Below are 16,525 nucleotides of genomic sequence, written 5' to 3'. Positions count from 1 at the left end.
AGAGCGGTACTTCATCTCAGAGTGATTGTGAACCACAAAAGTGGCTTTTTCTTCAGCCATGAAAAAAGCAAATGCAATTTGAGGATGTATCGAGAGGTATTTCCAGTACAAGCGGGGAAACACTGGTGCTTCTGTACATGGAAGTGGTAAGAAGTGATGTGGAATCGTAAATCACGTGTCTGGGTCAAGAAAATACTCACGTTGGAACAGGTACGGAGAAACGGGCTGGGGTGATTTGAGTTTTGACAAAATGTTCTCATGGAGGAAGACTAGAAGAAAGGGCCTTACTCAGCTGAGTGAAGTGGGTGCTGAGGGAGCATCTGACTCTCTCTAGAAATAAATCAGGAGTAAACACTACGGAAGGAAATATACACTCTAAAGGGCAGCACAGACACAGGAATATGTGGATATTAACAGGTCATGAGTAAGTTCAAACTGAAAGTGTAGATGCATCCAAGCCTTGCTGCAGCATAGGACTGGGTTTATTAACCCTCCAGTCCCATATGCTCCTGCAGCCGCTGCCCTGTTGCAGCCTCACCCAGGGCTCTGAGTTGCATTTACAGGTCCGATCCAGAAAGGTCTCTGGACAAGTGCAGTGTCTGAGTGCCTTTGAAAACCTGTCTTTAATTGAAAATCAGTCCTAATTTCCAATTAGCCTTTGCCTGAGAATACCCAAGTCTGCTTTTCTGTCTGGGACCATCTCTCTTAATGAAGGCTCTCTAGGAAGATAGGATTATCGACCTCAAGAGTGAAGCTTATTTAACATGAGAGCATCCTTGGCTCATTGTAGAGAGTTTTCTTAAAACTGTGGAAAGGGAAAAATACAGCAATGTAAAGGGAAGATGTACTGTTTTGTTCTTTCCGAGCAGTCTATACCACTTGCCATGTCATCTTAATACTATACCACACATAAATAGTTCTAACTTGAAAGTGAAAGAGGAAGAGTTGCATTTAATGTTTTATTTATGGAAATCCTGTGCTTGTACTAGAGCATGAAAATATAAATAGACTTTAATAAATAGAGATTTGAAGGCAGAAAAATATTTCCACTGCTCTTCACTCTCTCTTAAAATGCACTGGGTAAGGTGCTGAGTTTCTGGAGAGGGAAAGTAGAAAACTGCTAAGAAATTCTGCTATTTAATTAGGTACAGCTGCTTTTAAGTAGGGGCGGTTGGTGTTTGCCTAGCTCCTTGCATGTCCTTGTTCTTCCCACAAATTTTCATTAATCCTTTAAACCAGCCGTGGCTATTGCCGTAATTAGACACAAAAATGCCAAGCCAGCGAGCGGTAGCAAACAAGCTACTTGACAAAATCCAGCAGTCACTTGGGGCAGATGGTGCCAGTGGATGAAGGAGATTTTATTACTTAAGAGGTAGAGCACGGGTTTCCTGAGGTGAATCTCAATGTCTCCTGCCAACGGGCTGCTTGAAGAAAACAGTAATAAAAAAAGTATTGAAGGGGAGGAGCTTGCCCTTACATTCTCCTTCACTTTTGGACAGAACACACTTTTATTTTTAGGAGCTTTAGGATCCAATCTTCCTGTTCTTTTTCCATTGCAAGCAAGTTCATCACTGTTTTATATGCTCTGTCTCTGTATAAATTCCTGAATACAAAAATCAGGATACAGGTAACATATTGGCTTCCACTCATTAGTGAAGATTTGTGCTATCTATTTATATGAAAGATGAATCTGTACCCAAATTTTCCTATGATATGTTGGCCTTGTTCAAAATCTGAACTCAGATTCAATTTTGAACATGGTTCATGGCCTATATACATGGGACTGTAATACTGAGAGTGTTTTGAAATATAGATTTGGGTCTCGATTTGATAGTCACGTCACTTTTTTAATGTATTCTCCAGTATCTGTAACCAATTTATTCTCAGGCATTTGACAAGACTAAGATATTGACTAATAAATATCCGGAGTATTTTTATTTTCTTGTCCTAATTTGGCTTCTGATTAAAGTAAATGGAGATATTTTATGTCTGCATTAAAAAGTAGTGCTCTTCATCACTTTGAACAACATGTTTGTGCGTATGTTTCCCTCTCTCCAAAGTGAAAATGCAAATAATTGTCTCAATATAGTATTTATATTGCAGTCCTATTAATATAAACATTATAATCAATTTTAAAGCACTACATTAGAATAAAGAGTGCTCACAAATTTACATCAAATCGTCTGCCGCTCTTGCTATTGCTGTTTGTGTCTGTCTTCTCACAGAAGAGCCCCAGGCAAGGAACAGGACCCTTTTGTGCTACTGGCTGTGCATACCCAGATCAAAACTGTGATCCCTGACCCCAAGGAATTCAGCATTGCAAATGCATGTATATTGCTGGATAAAATACAGCTCTGTCCAGACTTCCAGCCAGCTGAACTATAATTTCTGACTCAAGACCTTATTCATATTTAGGACAGAGGCAGACTGAATAAACTCCAGAGAGCTAAAGAGATGGGCTTAATTAATAGATTATCATTCTTTTAATTGAAAGGGCTGGCGATTGAGTCCCAGGTGGACAAACAAGGTTTTAGTGCTTGGCTATCAGGATGATGATCTGTTCATTTCAGCAGAGGGGAGCATTTGTCCTGCTGCTCATCGTAGTCTGCAACCCATTTCTTTTAAATCATGCTATGCTGGCACGTAGGGCTTAGAATATGGTTAGGATGCTCTTACTTTTTTTTGGTAACGTTTACAGAGCATTGCTTTTTTTTTTTTTTCATTGTCCATTGCTGACTATAGCAATAATCCCCTCCCAAAGAACAAATAATTAAAAAGCTATGTAATAAGAGAGATGCTGTGTCTACCAGCTACGATGGAAACACTTTGCCTTTGAATCATCCGTTTTCCCAAATGTATTCAATCCGTGAGTAACTTATTAAAGATCCGCACAGACTCTATCTTAGCCAGTCCAAGTGAAAATGAAAAAAAGCCCGTGCATTTACACTGTTGCTGTAGAAGTGCTGCGTTATGTTTTCATAATGTGAGTTTGGGAAAAGATAAAAATCATTTGCTGTGCTGCTAGGACCCATTATAAATGAAGAAGATTATCTTTGACTCCTTTCAGAGGTTTGAGTATTTCAGAGTATGATAGAGTGTCATGGTCACCATGCAGCATTTGACAGTGACCATTTGCAAATAATTAATGTTACCATGGCATTCCCCATGTAAAGCCACAGTAAAGTTAATTATGTGCAGTGACAACACTGTAATGGTCTTGAAGATAACTGCTGTAGATGCAATATCTGTGAGGAATTAAAAGAGGACTTGGAGAAAATTGTATTGAATTGTAAGTTAAAAAATGTGGTCACAGCTTTGCTGTAAATATAAAATCAAGATTTCACCTGTTTCTAATTTTCCTTTTACTTTTAAAGGCAATTGTTTCCTTGATTCAAGGTAGGGAGGGATCAGTTAGGGAGTTTACAGGCTGTGTGATTGAACCCCTGAATTAGAGGGGTGGATTTGCTGTTGAGCACAAGGACTGTGATCAGTATATGTTATTAATTCAAGCATATTACTTCTCAATTGTGGGAGTGGGAGCATGTGTACAGCGGTGGTGGTGCCAAGGAGCCTGCCCAGCCCCACAGGTTGCTAAATAGGGGAATCCAGAATGGGCTCTGTCTTTTGAGAGAAGCTGTCATCCTTGAAGGATTCTGGCCAGTCCTACCTTTGTCACTGTATCACCTCTTGGGGACCTCAAAGTTCACCTAACCCAGCTAGCATCCAGGGCGGTGATGTCCTGCCATCCTGAGACTATTCCCAGGGAGAAGAGGGGGAGAAGGGCGTTGGCCCCCCACGGTCTTCTGCTCCTCCCATCAGCCTTCCCTGGCCCTTCAATGAAAAAGCGCCTTTTCTGCAGGGTCACCCCTTTTTCTGGGGGAAAGGACGACCCGTGTGAGCACTGGCAGCAAGCAGGTTCTGGCAACAAACTAAGGTGGCCTTGGAGTGGACGTACCACTGTAGGGCTGGTGTCAGCCTCCTGTGCAATTGGAAAGATCACAAAGACTTTTTGGCAAAAGGGCCGTGAACTGACTGTGCAGCTGGGGAGGTTTCCAACTCTGTTTGCGCTTATGCTGCCTTCCCTTGCTTTGCAGGCACAGTTTCACAACTTTAAAAAGCGACTCTATATATTTGTTCCTCATCGACCTTATTTTTCTAGCTTCTTCCCATCCCTTTCCCACCTCTTCATAGCTTGTCAGTGTATTTGTTGCACTACAAAGTTAAGAAGCCTTGAGTGAGTCAAGCCTGGGTGCCTGCTCCCTTCCTCCTCTTTTATCTTGCATCCTTTAATGTTTGTTATTCTGGATGGTGTCTGTGATGGAGCAGCATCCCCTTATACAGTGTAATATGGAGCAGAGACCCTCTGCTCCTGTTGGAATCAACATTATGCAGTTAATGGTATGAAAGAGGACTTGGGAGCAAATGCAGTGCTGTGGTGGCTTAGGGTTGATTTTTGATGGATTTGGGTTGGGGCTTTTTTATTATTTTTCAGTTTTCACTTTGAAATGTGACTGCTCGATCTGTCTGCTGTACTGTCTTCTCAGTTGACTTTCTCCAGTGTTAAAAGTGATGTTGTGTTCTCCTATTCTGTACTTGTAGTTCCTGATCATTTTTGATCTGTTCTTTTCACTGCTTTATATTTGTACATGTTAAATCTTCTTTTCCTTAACTCATTCATCTCTCTGGCGTTTCGAGACATTGCTACGCTTTCTCTTCTGAAGCTTCCCCCATTCCTTTTCCTTGCGTCATGCTCTTGTTTTATTAAACTCCCCAGTTTGATCATTATCCATTTTATTAGTCAACATATGACAATGGTGGCATCAGCAATGATCTATGTCAAATTTTGCCATATAGCTTCCTTTGCTATGTCCCATAAATCGGGTCTGTAACTCACTCATAATGGGGCCTATTTGGGGTATAAAAAAGCAGTGGGCCACTAGTAATGGCACTAAGTTGTGGTTTCTTGCTTTGTGGTGCCTGGTCTAGGTCACACTTCGTCAGTGCTGTCCAGCAGCCATGCAGCTCAGGCACTCCTCTGCATCCATGTTATTGTTGCAGTGTTTGTACATCTCGGGGCCCTTGGACCCAGCTGATAGAGGAGTACTAATTTCTCATGCCCAATATCAGCAGTAATGAGTCCCCTTCCTTAGCTATAAGCAGGTGAACTGAGGTGCATTTAGGGGACCAGAGCCAACTCATGGAGGAGTTACTTATGGAGAAGTAATTAATTTCTGAACCCATGCCAGAGGAGAGATCTGGGCAGCCCATACAGGATAGGTGAGGTAGGTCCTTGTTCCTCCTTCATCCCTTGTGTGGGTGTGCAGCCCAGGTCAAAATCTTGCTTTTTTTGAAGAGGAGATCATCAACTTGTGTTTTGTATGCACTGAGCTGGGCTGACATCAGTGAATCTTTGCCTGTTTCTGCCAGCACTGAGTTTGACCCATTTTATTCAGAGTGTATGTTACATACCTCAGTAGAAATGATGAAGCAGTGTCTTAACACAGGCAGTGATTCATAGTGGCAGACACCTCTGCAGTCCTCAGAGGATGTCTAGATCTTTCTGTAGCTGCACTTTGCTGAGGAACCACCTCGTTTTCGGCCCAGAGTCGTCTGGAAATGGCCAGCTGGAGCAGGGAGGTCCAGACTCTCTCTTGGTGCACCAGAACCCCCACCACCTAACTTCTGAGCATGCTTTATATATGCCGTATGTTAAAGGAGGGCACAGATGATCTCTAGCATCTCATGCTATGGGGGTGACAAGTACCAAATATTGCTGTAGCTCTTGTGTCAGAAATGTGCCATACGGTGTGAACGTGTTAAAGCTGCAATTGCTTCTGTGGATCTTGATGTCAGTGAGCTCAGCCCGGCATATCTGTGCTGGGTTTGCTTTTTCCTTAAACTACCTCAGAAACTACTGCAGAAAACCCAGCCTTGCTATGTGTTGCTTTCTTCATCTCTGTTGTAGGCATCTTACTGGTGCAGAATCTGTTATTGCTGTTAGGATGTATTTATTTGGGACCGAGCGTTGTGCACTGATCTTGCAGCACAGTGCTGTGATGAAGTGTCATCCTCATTCCCCTGAGGAATGATACTCCAAGCTTACTTTGTTTGCATTCATAGGACATCAACTTTTTTGCAGTCAAAACCCAAACTGAGCACATAGAATGAACATCACCAAAATATCTGTTGTCTTCCAGTCTGGTTGTGGCCCAGCACGGCAGAGAGCAAGCTTGAGCTCAGATGCCAGGTTCAGTACTAAGTCCTGCAGAAGCTTTGATCAAATACTTTGTATTTTCCATCTCGCTTTCCTTCCTTTGTTGAAAGAGGAAGAGTGGTAGCTATTACGACATACCACTGCTTCTGTATAAACAGCGTATTTGTTGCATATTGCTGTTAAATATTAAGCAGTGTTATATATTTTATAAAGCTCTGATAAAGCACTTTGAAGAAGAAATTTAAATGATAATGATGTGCTGTTTACATTTTTCTTTTGGTTTGCTGCATTTTTTAACATATGAAATAGAAACCAAGTATTTGATGTATGTTTGACATTCTCACTTTTGATCTTTATTTTGTTTTTCATTCATAAGTAGCCCCTTGTTTTCTGACCTAGCGTTTTTGGAGAATGAAAGTGATGTTTTTCCAGTCCTTTATCCAAGTTCACACCAAAAGCACTGTGGATTTGGACTCCACCCTCTGCCCCAGACACTCCTCAGCATGAAAGAAAAACAAATCTGTATTTTAATAAGATGAAACTGAGTTGGATAAACATCAGATTGGAATTGCCTGGCTCTCTCTGGAGCTGTAGATTCACATCTTGGCTAAATAACTCCTAGCCCTTCTTCCATTTGAAATGGATATCTTGAGGAGTTTACAGTTTGGGGATCTTTTGAATAAGACCTTAAAAGAATGACATCCCATCTGTTATGCACAACCAGCAAGGATTTGTGGTGTTTTGCCACAATAACCTGGCAAGATTGCCTTCTCCTCCCTGATCGCATGGTGCCCTGCTTGAGCAGGAGGGTTGGACCAGATGACCTCCAGAGGTCCCTTCCAACCTCAGCCAGTCTGTGATTCTGTGACTTGCACTTTCTGCTCCAAAAAGGCTTCCCTGTTACTGGGGCTGAGCTGGTAGGATCCTTGAAGGTGTTTGGAGTGACATTATTTTCTCTTTGTTGTATTGTCAATGACTATACATCCATTTGATTTAAGTTCAAAGCTTATTGAAGCCACTGAAACTCTTCAGAGAACAGGGGGACTGGATCACCTTGCCGTGCAGAGACAACTTGGGGTGATAATTTGTGGTGCATTGCTTAAACAGGAAAACAAAATGAAGTGAAAGCTGTGCTTTTTTGCCCATTTTTTTATAAAATGTATAACTTGTCCTGTGAAAGATAGACAAAGGGCAATCTCCATTAGCTTGCATTAGCATTTCCCATTCAGCATTTCCTTTGAAACATACAGGTCAAAGGAGGATGAGTATGTGCATGACCTACATCCTTCAAAGACAGGGCAAAGTATTTTCCTAGGGACAGTGAGGTCTATCCTCTGATTGTCCTCTGAGGGAGTTTATTTCTCACATCCACAGAATCGACGACTGTTTTTGTGCATCTCGGAAACTGGATGCAGTTGCCACTGAAGCTAAGTTCAAGCAGGACCTGGGTTTCCGGATGCTCAACTGCGGCCGAACAGATCTGGTTAAACAAGCCATATCCTTGCTGGGGCCGGATGGGATTAACAGCATGAGTGAACAGGTAACGAGATAGAAACGTAATGAAGCAACTGTGAAATGTGTGAGTTTTGCCTGCTTATCACAGAAAACGAGCCCCAACTTTCAGCTAAACATAGACAGCACCTTAATGCTTTCCCTGCATTACTTTCCATTGAGTTAAAGCACCTCCAGGTGAACATCTACATTAAGTTTGGTCTTTTCGAGTTGTATTGATTTGTTGGTACTGACATAACTCAGTATGAGGGTGAATGTGTCCCCTTAAGTCTTAACAGTGACCGGAGTTGGCTGAAGCCAGAAGGAGATCCCAAGAGACCTTAGTGTTGATCTGAATACTTAAAACTGTTTCAGTGCCATAAACAGTGGTGTGGGGCAGGGCTTTTTGAGGTGAACGTCCTTCCACTGAACACTGCCCTGAGGTCTCCAATGCATGCCAAACCTGTCAGGAAACGGTTAATCGCTGGCAGTCTTTAATTGAATTGAGCCCAGTTTGAACTGACCTTCCAGACATGAAAGTCTCCCTGCAGTGTTACCACTCCATTAGTCATTGTGGCCAGCATCCATCGAGGAGCTTAAATTTCCCTGGAGTTTCATCTCCACGAGGCTGGTGGTTGTGGTCGGGGATAAACCTGCCTCTGTGGCTGCCTACCAGCAGCAGTCTGTTGGACGGTGATGCTCGCTGAGGTGGTTCCCCCTTCCCAGAAGGAAACGATGGCCATGGATATTACCATTTCCTTTTGAAATTGAGTTCCTTGAATTTTCTGGTGCCCCTGATGAAAGTACCACTGCATGTTCCCAGAGCTGTGACATCCCCTTTGGCAAGAGGCAGGTGGCTGCCACCTCTGAGGTAGTCGCTTGGGACAGGAGCTGGGTTGTAAGTGGGTTTAGGTCCTCTGAGATGAAAGCTGCTCTGGGAATGTGAGTTATGTTGCTGTTCAGGAGCTTCAGTCTGAATCAACATTGTGGATTTGTTTGAGAAGAGCTTTAGAAGAGAGCAGTACTCCTCCCCAAAAAATTGTATCAGAGAGCTCATTCCAAGGTTCATACATGATACTTTTTAAAATTATTATTATTTTAAGTTAGTCTGAACCTGGAAACTTTTCACAGCATATTTCCTCTGTCCTCCAGGCTGAAACCTGGGAACATTCTGGCTTGATTCATGAAAGTACCTAATCATATGCTTAATTCTGAACACATGCTTACATCCTATTTGAGTGAAAGTTAAGCCTGTGCTTAAATGCTTTGCTGGATCAAACATCCCACATCTTGTAGGATCCCACATCTTGCAGGACAGAGCCCTAAGTGATAAAAGGCTGAAAGAAAAAGAGCCTTTTTTTTTTTTTGCCAAAAGCCAAATGCCCTTTGCGTTGATTGTACATGTTGTTACCACGTTCCTGCGTGTGTGTCAAACACTAATGACAGGCTCATTAAAAATTCATTCCTCCCACGTGCAAAGAGATGATGTGCAAGGCTGGGGGACCTGCAGAGGCAAAAGCAGCACATCAGTGCAAGGGGAGGGGAGGTTAGAAACCTCATTAACTCTTTAAAGCCCCAGTGCTGCAGCATGACATTCTGGGCCCCTTTTAGTCAGTGGTAAAGTCCTTCTTCAGCTTCAGCAGGGCCAAAATATCCCGTGTGGTGCCCAGGCAGACCCTTTGCTCCTGGTGTTGCTGCAGGGTTCTTTGCTGCGGCTGCCCACATGCTGCATCTTGCAGGGGGGAGCCCCAGCATGGGGCTTTCAAATTCTTTTCTTCAGATCTGATTAGACCCCTTGTGCTAAACACTTGATTTAGTTATCGAATGATGCCACTTACAGAAATTTAAATAATAGTTGAAGGAACACGTATTTAATTTTAAGCTGCCATCCCGTCCCCTTGTTTCAAGGCCCAAACACAATTTTTTGTAATTCTCATGGTCCTGTTTGTTACTGCAATGTTTATTGACTGCCAAAGGAAATGTTTCGTCACTGACTGTAACTGAAGTAGTTTCAAGTTCTCTTTGCCAGTAACTTCAAGTCACCCAACACACTCCTTGCCTGGGGTAAACTTGTTTTTTCTTACTAATGGCATGAGGCCCCAAACGCCTATTCCCTTACTCTGTATCTCTGTAAGTACACTGTGGATTGGTTCCTGTGAAATGCTCAGTGTGTTTCAAGGGGGCTCTCTAAGTACCTTGCAGGAACAAACCTTAATTTATGTTTTCGCTACAAGGGCAGCCCTTCCATACGTAAGCACCTACTACCTTTAGCCCTGCATGCAAACAGGAAAAATGGGGTAGTTCAGCAAAAATAGTGGTGCTGGGCTCTTGCTAGGAAGAGCGGTCTCATGGCCCTGTGTCTGACCGTGCTGGGCACCTCCAGTTTCTCTGAAAATAATTTCACTTCGTGGCAGCACTCAGGTTAAACAGCAAACGTGCTATCATCTGACAGCAAATTTACCAGGGGACCTCGAGGTGGGCTATAAACATGCATCAGAGGTAGCTGCATGCTGTGGTAGATTTACTGCAAAACAACTAGTGACTGTTGATCAACACCCCCTACTGTATTTAATAAGCACCTTTTTCTGTTATAATTTACTGTAGCTTTAATGATTTTTTCATGGTTTCATCTGGACTCATTACCACAGCCACAGTAATACTTATCTTAAGGGAAATGGTGATCGGCCGCACCAGTATTTCAGATTAATATGAATTGCATTGTGGTGGTTCTGTAGGGAAGGGTCACTCAATCTACTTTTTCTCCAAACAGGGCCATGTTTTCTTAGAGCTGGCAACTTGCAACAATGTTGTCTGGCATTTCATTTAAAATTAAGTCCTTGTTTGCTAGGGAGTGTTATACAAAGCCTTCACAGTTCCAGTCCCTTACGGTATCTGCATTGAAAAAGCTGTGCCCAAATCTAACCTATCTTAAGAGGAGCTTGGGATGTTTTTAAAGGCTTTTTCAGTAATTAAAAAGTTAGATTTTACGCACCTGTGATCATAGAAAACTGAATAGAATTATTGTCTTTTTAAAATACCAGTGGAAATATGGTTGCTTTGATACAAACATTTGCCTACTGGGGCCCCAAAGGCAAAGATGCTCAGTTTCGTATATGAAGATGGAGGTGAGGCTGACAAGCCTAGTTTCACTCACCATGCTGAGGATGCCAAGGATAACACGAAAAAAACCCAGTCAACACAAGTGACAACAAAAATGGAGATTTTACAAAAATGGTTAGCTTTTGCTAGTCTGAGGGGCATGTCTGTAATAGAGGTAATGGCTTTCGTTAAATACATACTGTTAGTCTTGATGATATATACTTAAATAATTGTTTAAAAACATCAAAGAGAGTTTTGTGTTAAATTTGTCAATTCCTTTGTTTTTTAACTCCAAAAAATGACTAGGGCATGACTCCACTGATGTATGCTTGTGTCAGGGGTGATGAGGCTATGGTGCAGATGCTGCTAGATGCTGGAGCAGATCTGAATGCAGAGGTGAGGACTTTTTGTTGGTTGTATCTTTGTTCTGTTATTTGTTTACATCTTAAACTACCCTCTGAAACTGTTGTGGAGGGAAAATACCAAGAATTAAAAAGAAAATAAATGTCTTATCCTGGACGGCACCACCTGAAATGAACAGCGAAATCAAACTGCATTAGGTTAACATTGAGATTCACTGCACAGAAGGGGTCAAATCATTGGACTTACCCCACAGGTAATATTGATATAGTTGTGTTTGCATACTGCAAATGAGTAAAGGCATTAGCACTAGCACAGCTCTAATGATACTGGAAGGACTCCCAGAATCTCAGCTGAGTTAAAATGAAGAGGGTAAAAGAAATACCTGTCTGATAACCTGCCAAAGCTCGAGCATTTCTATGCATTGGGATGTTCCATCTAAGCATCCCCAGCACACAAGTGCAATGTAAGTTCCACTGTTTTGTTTTACAAAGTGCCTTGGGCTAAAAACTGTTGGATGAGGAGCTTGAAGGTTCCAGAATATAAATGCCTCTTCGCTGAATGCACATCACAAACTTACACAATCTGTCCACCAAGCAGATTGTGGTGCGACTCTGTGCAGTGCAGGTATGTACATTTTTAAAGAGTCGCTTGAAAATCCACAAAAGAATTATTTGTTAATGATTCCAGTTTCAATTTGTTGAGGTCATGAGTAAATTAAGCTGTCTGCTTCACTTATCTGTGTTCCATCTGTTCTGTTTGGACTTGAGCAAGCTGATAAATTGTAGTCACTGCTTTCAGCCAGACATTTTGCACTTTTAAAAAAATCTAATTTAAAAGTAGAAATGGATGTCACCTGTAAGAGACTGATAGTCGTTACTATCTGCTGTTCGGTGGCTTATGTGAAATCAGATGATGATTTCCGTTCCACTCTCACCTCTTCCCTCCCCAAATTCAAGCACACCACCCTCAAGAGCTGGCAATAATTGAATGCTTGAACCCGTGTTAGCACTCTTGATAGGCACACCAAAGACTGGATGAGCATGGAGACTGATCTCTCCTTTTACCCTGTCTGTGTCTCAGAGGTGAGATGGCATTATTTGGTTCCTAAGACAAGCTTTCATTAGGAGCAGTCCTCCTAATTGCTCCAGTAATCTTCCAGACTTTTGAACCAAATGCAAATTTAAACAATTTTGTCTTCCTGAAACTGCTGACATCTGAGAGAACAGCTCCAGTGAGGAATGTGGACCTCCCTGATTCATTTCTGTAGAGTGTTTGCTCTAAAATCAAATGAAAACACTTTGGGACAAGAACTGTGAATGATTATGGTGTGCAATTATAAGATGATTTGTGCACACCACAACCAACTGTGCAAATTGGGCAATTACGGCAAAAAAATAAAGGCAAATCAACCATGAACAAAAATAAATACTCTGTCAGGTGCCTGCATCATTTTCCCCCTTTCATTTTGCAAATCAGTTATATATATCTTTCCAAAAGTAGCCTCAAATGCTGGGTGCCTCCCTTTTTGATTGCCCATCTTTAGCAAAAATTGACTTATCTCCAGATGCGCTGAGAAGCTGCAATTCACTGTGGAGTCAGTGGGACCTGTAGCTGCTCAGCAAATCTCAACTGAGGCCTTAAAAGCCTGGTCAGCCGCAGGCCTTTTGCAAACACTGTGTCGGCTGGAAAGAACTCTAACCAAAAAAAAGGAGCAAAGGAGTTAAAATGACTTCATTTTCTTTGCTGCTTGCCATGGGCTGCCCCGAACAGTGGTGGGAATCCGTGCAGGAGGAGGAGCCGGGTGTGTTCACTGAACCACGACCCTGCCCATCCTCACCCTCTGCTGCTCTTGCTCCCCAGCTTAAACCCCAAGGCTCAAGCTGCTCAATCCTCTTCTTCTGAGCAATCCCAGACCCAAAGAAGCCCCATGCCAGTTCTCAGACACTGGCACACTTCTCTGGTTGGCACTTTGAGCTCTCTTTTTGGCAAATCCGGGCAATAACAGCCAGGTGCTGGTGCAGATCTGCTCCTCTGGCAAGCTGCAGGATCCGCATGGGCTCTTCAGATTTTGCTCTCATCCCTGTCCTTGGGACTGAGGGCCTGGTCATGTCCTTCTAGCAAAACACTGCATGTGGCACTTGGAAATGCGAGCTGCTAACACAACCAAGCATTTAATAAATGGCCATGCTCCCCTACGCAGATAAAAGTACTTCGGACAAGGTAGCGAAAGCATAGCTAGCTGATGAGACAGAGATGGTGCATCTTTTACTCTGATTGTAGTCCTCTGAAGATCAATAATAAGATTTTGAATTTTAGTGTCACAGTCCATCTCAGTGTGCAGTCTCGGATTGCAAATGTTCATTAGATTTGACCATCTGTGTGAACCTCATCAATATTAATATCCCCATCTTTAAGACAGGGAAACTGAAGCAAAGAGTGGTTACGCATCTTCCCCAATGTCTACACTAGAGGCACCAGGCACTAAGGCGTAGAAAATGGAAGGAGCAATGTGAAAAATACAATTTTGTTTTCTAAGGATATAGCATACATCTCTTTTAGCTGTCACCACCCTGCTCTTTTAACTCAACTCAGAGGGGGGACAGCACTAACAAGGAGTTTTCTTAAAACATCTCTGAAATGTCGCTCTGCCCCATCACTTCCCAGCTGTCTTTTTTTCCTCCCATGGGAGAGGAGGAGCCTAGAAGCACATCTGTGAACTCTAGCGTAGGGCTTGTGATGCGTCTTTCATGATGGCAGTGACAAAACTCATACTGATTTATGTGGAAAGAATTTCTTTGGGCCTGGAGCAATCCCAAGACCTGGGGCTGTTGATACACGGTCTGGAGAAGTCAGTGGGAGCGGTCCTTAGCTGTAAGTGTCCTGATCCATCCCTGCTTCCCCAGTGTGTGCTGCTGTAACGAGCTGTGGATGTTTTGACCTGGTGCAAAAGTATCTGGTGGCCAGTGGTTTAGATGGAGCTACAGTAGTTGGTAAAAAGACTTCATTTGGTATGAACTCTATTCAAGCTGTCAAATCAGCACGAACAGTTTTAATATTGAGAAAATTTTTGCAGTAAAAAAATGAAGCCAATCATTTTGTAAAGCACCTTTCCCAGGTTTTCTATTTCACTTACTCCCTCACATGCCTGGCTTTCAGGCAGGTTGAATTTTATTACGTATAGCTCTTTAAAAAAAATAACTTTAATTTGTTTATAGGTTGTCAGTACTGCTCATAAATACCCATCCGTCCACCCTGAGACCCGCCATTGGACAGCTCTGACATTTGCTGTGTTGCATGGACATATTCCTGTAGTTCAGGTATTATTGTATTTCCCTACCTGCATCTCATTCTTTTGTTTCTCCTCTTCAGTTCTAATTACATCCATCTCAAACCAGTATCCTCTTGTCATACTCATATTGGTTACTTCTGCTTCTTCTAGAGTGTACTGATATATAATAGACCTATTATATAACAAATACAGTGTTCAAACCTTAACCAATATGAGATTTAAATGGGACGATTTTAAAGCAAAGTTGCACCAAAGAAAGTCTGACAACTCCTTGTGCTCCTTCCTGACCACTCGTTTTATATGTTTGTTTATTCATTCATTACACTTTCTTACACTATAATATTCTAGCAAACACAAAACCGCTGCCTTGGTGGGGGAGAGGTGGACAACAGCCCTTGTGCCGCTCCAAAGGGGGAGAAGCACTCGCTCTCCTTACCCCAGCGAGGCGTCATGTGGGATATGCTGGTTCTGTGCTTTGGCATCTCAGAAGTTGAGAAGGTTTATTCTTCAAAACAGCTGTGTCTATGGCACACTTAATGAAGCGCCAAAACTGTGAAGGCCTCGAGACAGAAATGGCCAAGAGGGGGCTGGAGCGCAGGCTCCATCCTGCTCTCCTTGGCCACTTTTGTTTTCAGGGTTGTTGTTATTTACGTGGAAGTGTCCCCGACGGAGATCACAGCTTTTGGACTGCGATTGGTTCTTAGGAATTGCCTTTCTTTTGGCCATGTCTGTATATAAATGATGGAGGCAATTGAAATCTGATCCGTTTTAGGATGGTGCTGGGCTTCTAGAAGACCGTGAAGGAAGGATGCTTGTCGGGCTAATTTTCAGTACTTCCATCTTCAGCACATTACTTCCTAACACTGACCTTACCCCATTTCCCATTCAGAAACACTGGGCTACACTTTTTTGGCTCTGAAGTTGGACGCTAGTGCTTCTGGTGTCTGGCAGCATAAAATGAGCGAAAAAAGGAATCAGTTTGCCTCTGTGAAACAACAGGCAGAATTTGCATGTCACTTGTTTCCATCGTATCTGGTTTGCAGATAACAAGAAGCATTAGACTCTCATTCGTCACTGTTCATGAACTCTGAAGGCTGTGATACCCCCAGTTGCTCTAAATGGTGAATTTTCTTTCTAGCTGTTGCTGGATGCTGGAGCAAAAGTAGAAGGTTCCTTGGAGCATGGAGAGGAAAATTATTCTGAAACTCCTTTACAGTTGGCAGCAGCTGCTGGTAAGGATTCTCTCCTCCCACTGTAATAAATTCTTCAGTCGGGATCTGTGGTTTAGGTGAGCAAATACTGGATTGTAAAAGAAGTAAAAATGCATCTCTTGACTTGCAGGAAATTTTGAACTGGTCAGTTTGCTGTTGGAGCGAGGAGCTGACCCCATGATAGGAACAATGTACAGGAACGGCATTTCCATGACTCCACAAGGTGACATGAACTCTTTCAGTCAGGCTGCTGCACATGGACACAGGTAGAGTGGGAACAAGTCTAGTGGCATCCTTCAAGGGCTTATTTTTTGCCTGGGCATCCTGTTTGAGCAGACGGGTGAAAGTTCTGCATGAACAATTGAACATGCCGCCATTTGAGCAGAGATGTAAGGCTTTTTGCTAGCATGTGAATTTAACTGCTTGGTGGTTAAAAAAAGTTTAAAAGCTGCTTTTTGATAGCTGATTTAAAAGAGAAAGGAAGGGGACTCCTCGTGGTGTGTTGCAATGCAATGTTTGTTAAATGGTAGCTGATGTGACGGCAGAAAGGAATGCCAAAGACATTCCTTCTGAATTTCTTGTTGACATATTTCTCAGGTTTGGGGTGGATTGTGTCTGTACTGCTGCAGCCTTAATTGTCGTTGAACAGAGTTTCTGCATCTGTGTTTACTGTAAAGTCCCATGTGCCTTAATGTTGTATGTATGCTGCAAATTTTTTTTAAAAAAAGTAATGAAATGAGCACCTGGCATGCATGATCTTGCAACACTCAGGTGTTGACTGCAGTGTAATGAATTAGTATTATGATCTTCACATTCCTACTTTTCTGATTGTAGCCGTCCAGAGGAACATAGATACAG

The 16,525-nt window shown here is 42.6% G+C and overlaps 1 protein-coding gene across 3 annotated transcripts in view; it reads left to right on the top strand.

Annotated features, from left to right (window-relative positions):
* Positions 1-16,525, top strand: part of ABTB3 (ankyrin repeat and BTB domain containing 3) — a 177,319-nt gene that overhangs the window by 133,407 nt on the left and 27,387 nt on the right. For all 3 annotated transcript variants that reach the window (XM_059816041.1, XM_059816040.1, XM_059816039.1), the window contains 5 exons: positions 7,589-7,754; positions 11,111-11,200; positions 14,383-14,484; positions 15,595-15,688; positions 15,798-15,933. In XM_059816041.1, coding sequence (XP_059672024.1) covers positions 7,589-7,754; positions 11,111-11,200; positions 14,383-14,484; positions 15,595-15,688; positions 15,798-15,933 — 588 coding nt within the window. The remainder of the gene's footprint in view (positions 1-7,588; positions 7,755-11,110; positions 11,201-14,382; positions 14,485-15,594; positions 15,689-15,797; positions 15,934-16,525) is intronic.

Source organism: Gavia stellata, chromosome 4, assembly GCF_030936135.1.
Source record: "Gavia stellata isolate bGavSte3 chromosome 4, bGavSte3.hap2, whole genome shotgun sequence".
NCBI classification, from domain to species: Eukaryota; Metazoa; Chordata; class Aves; order Gaviiformes; family Gaviidae; genus Gavia; species Gavia stellata.
This window is presented reverse-complemented; position numbering and strand designations above follow the sequence as displayed.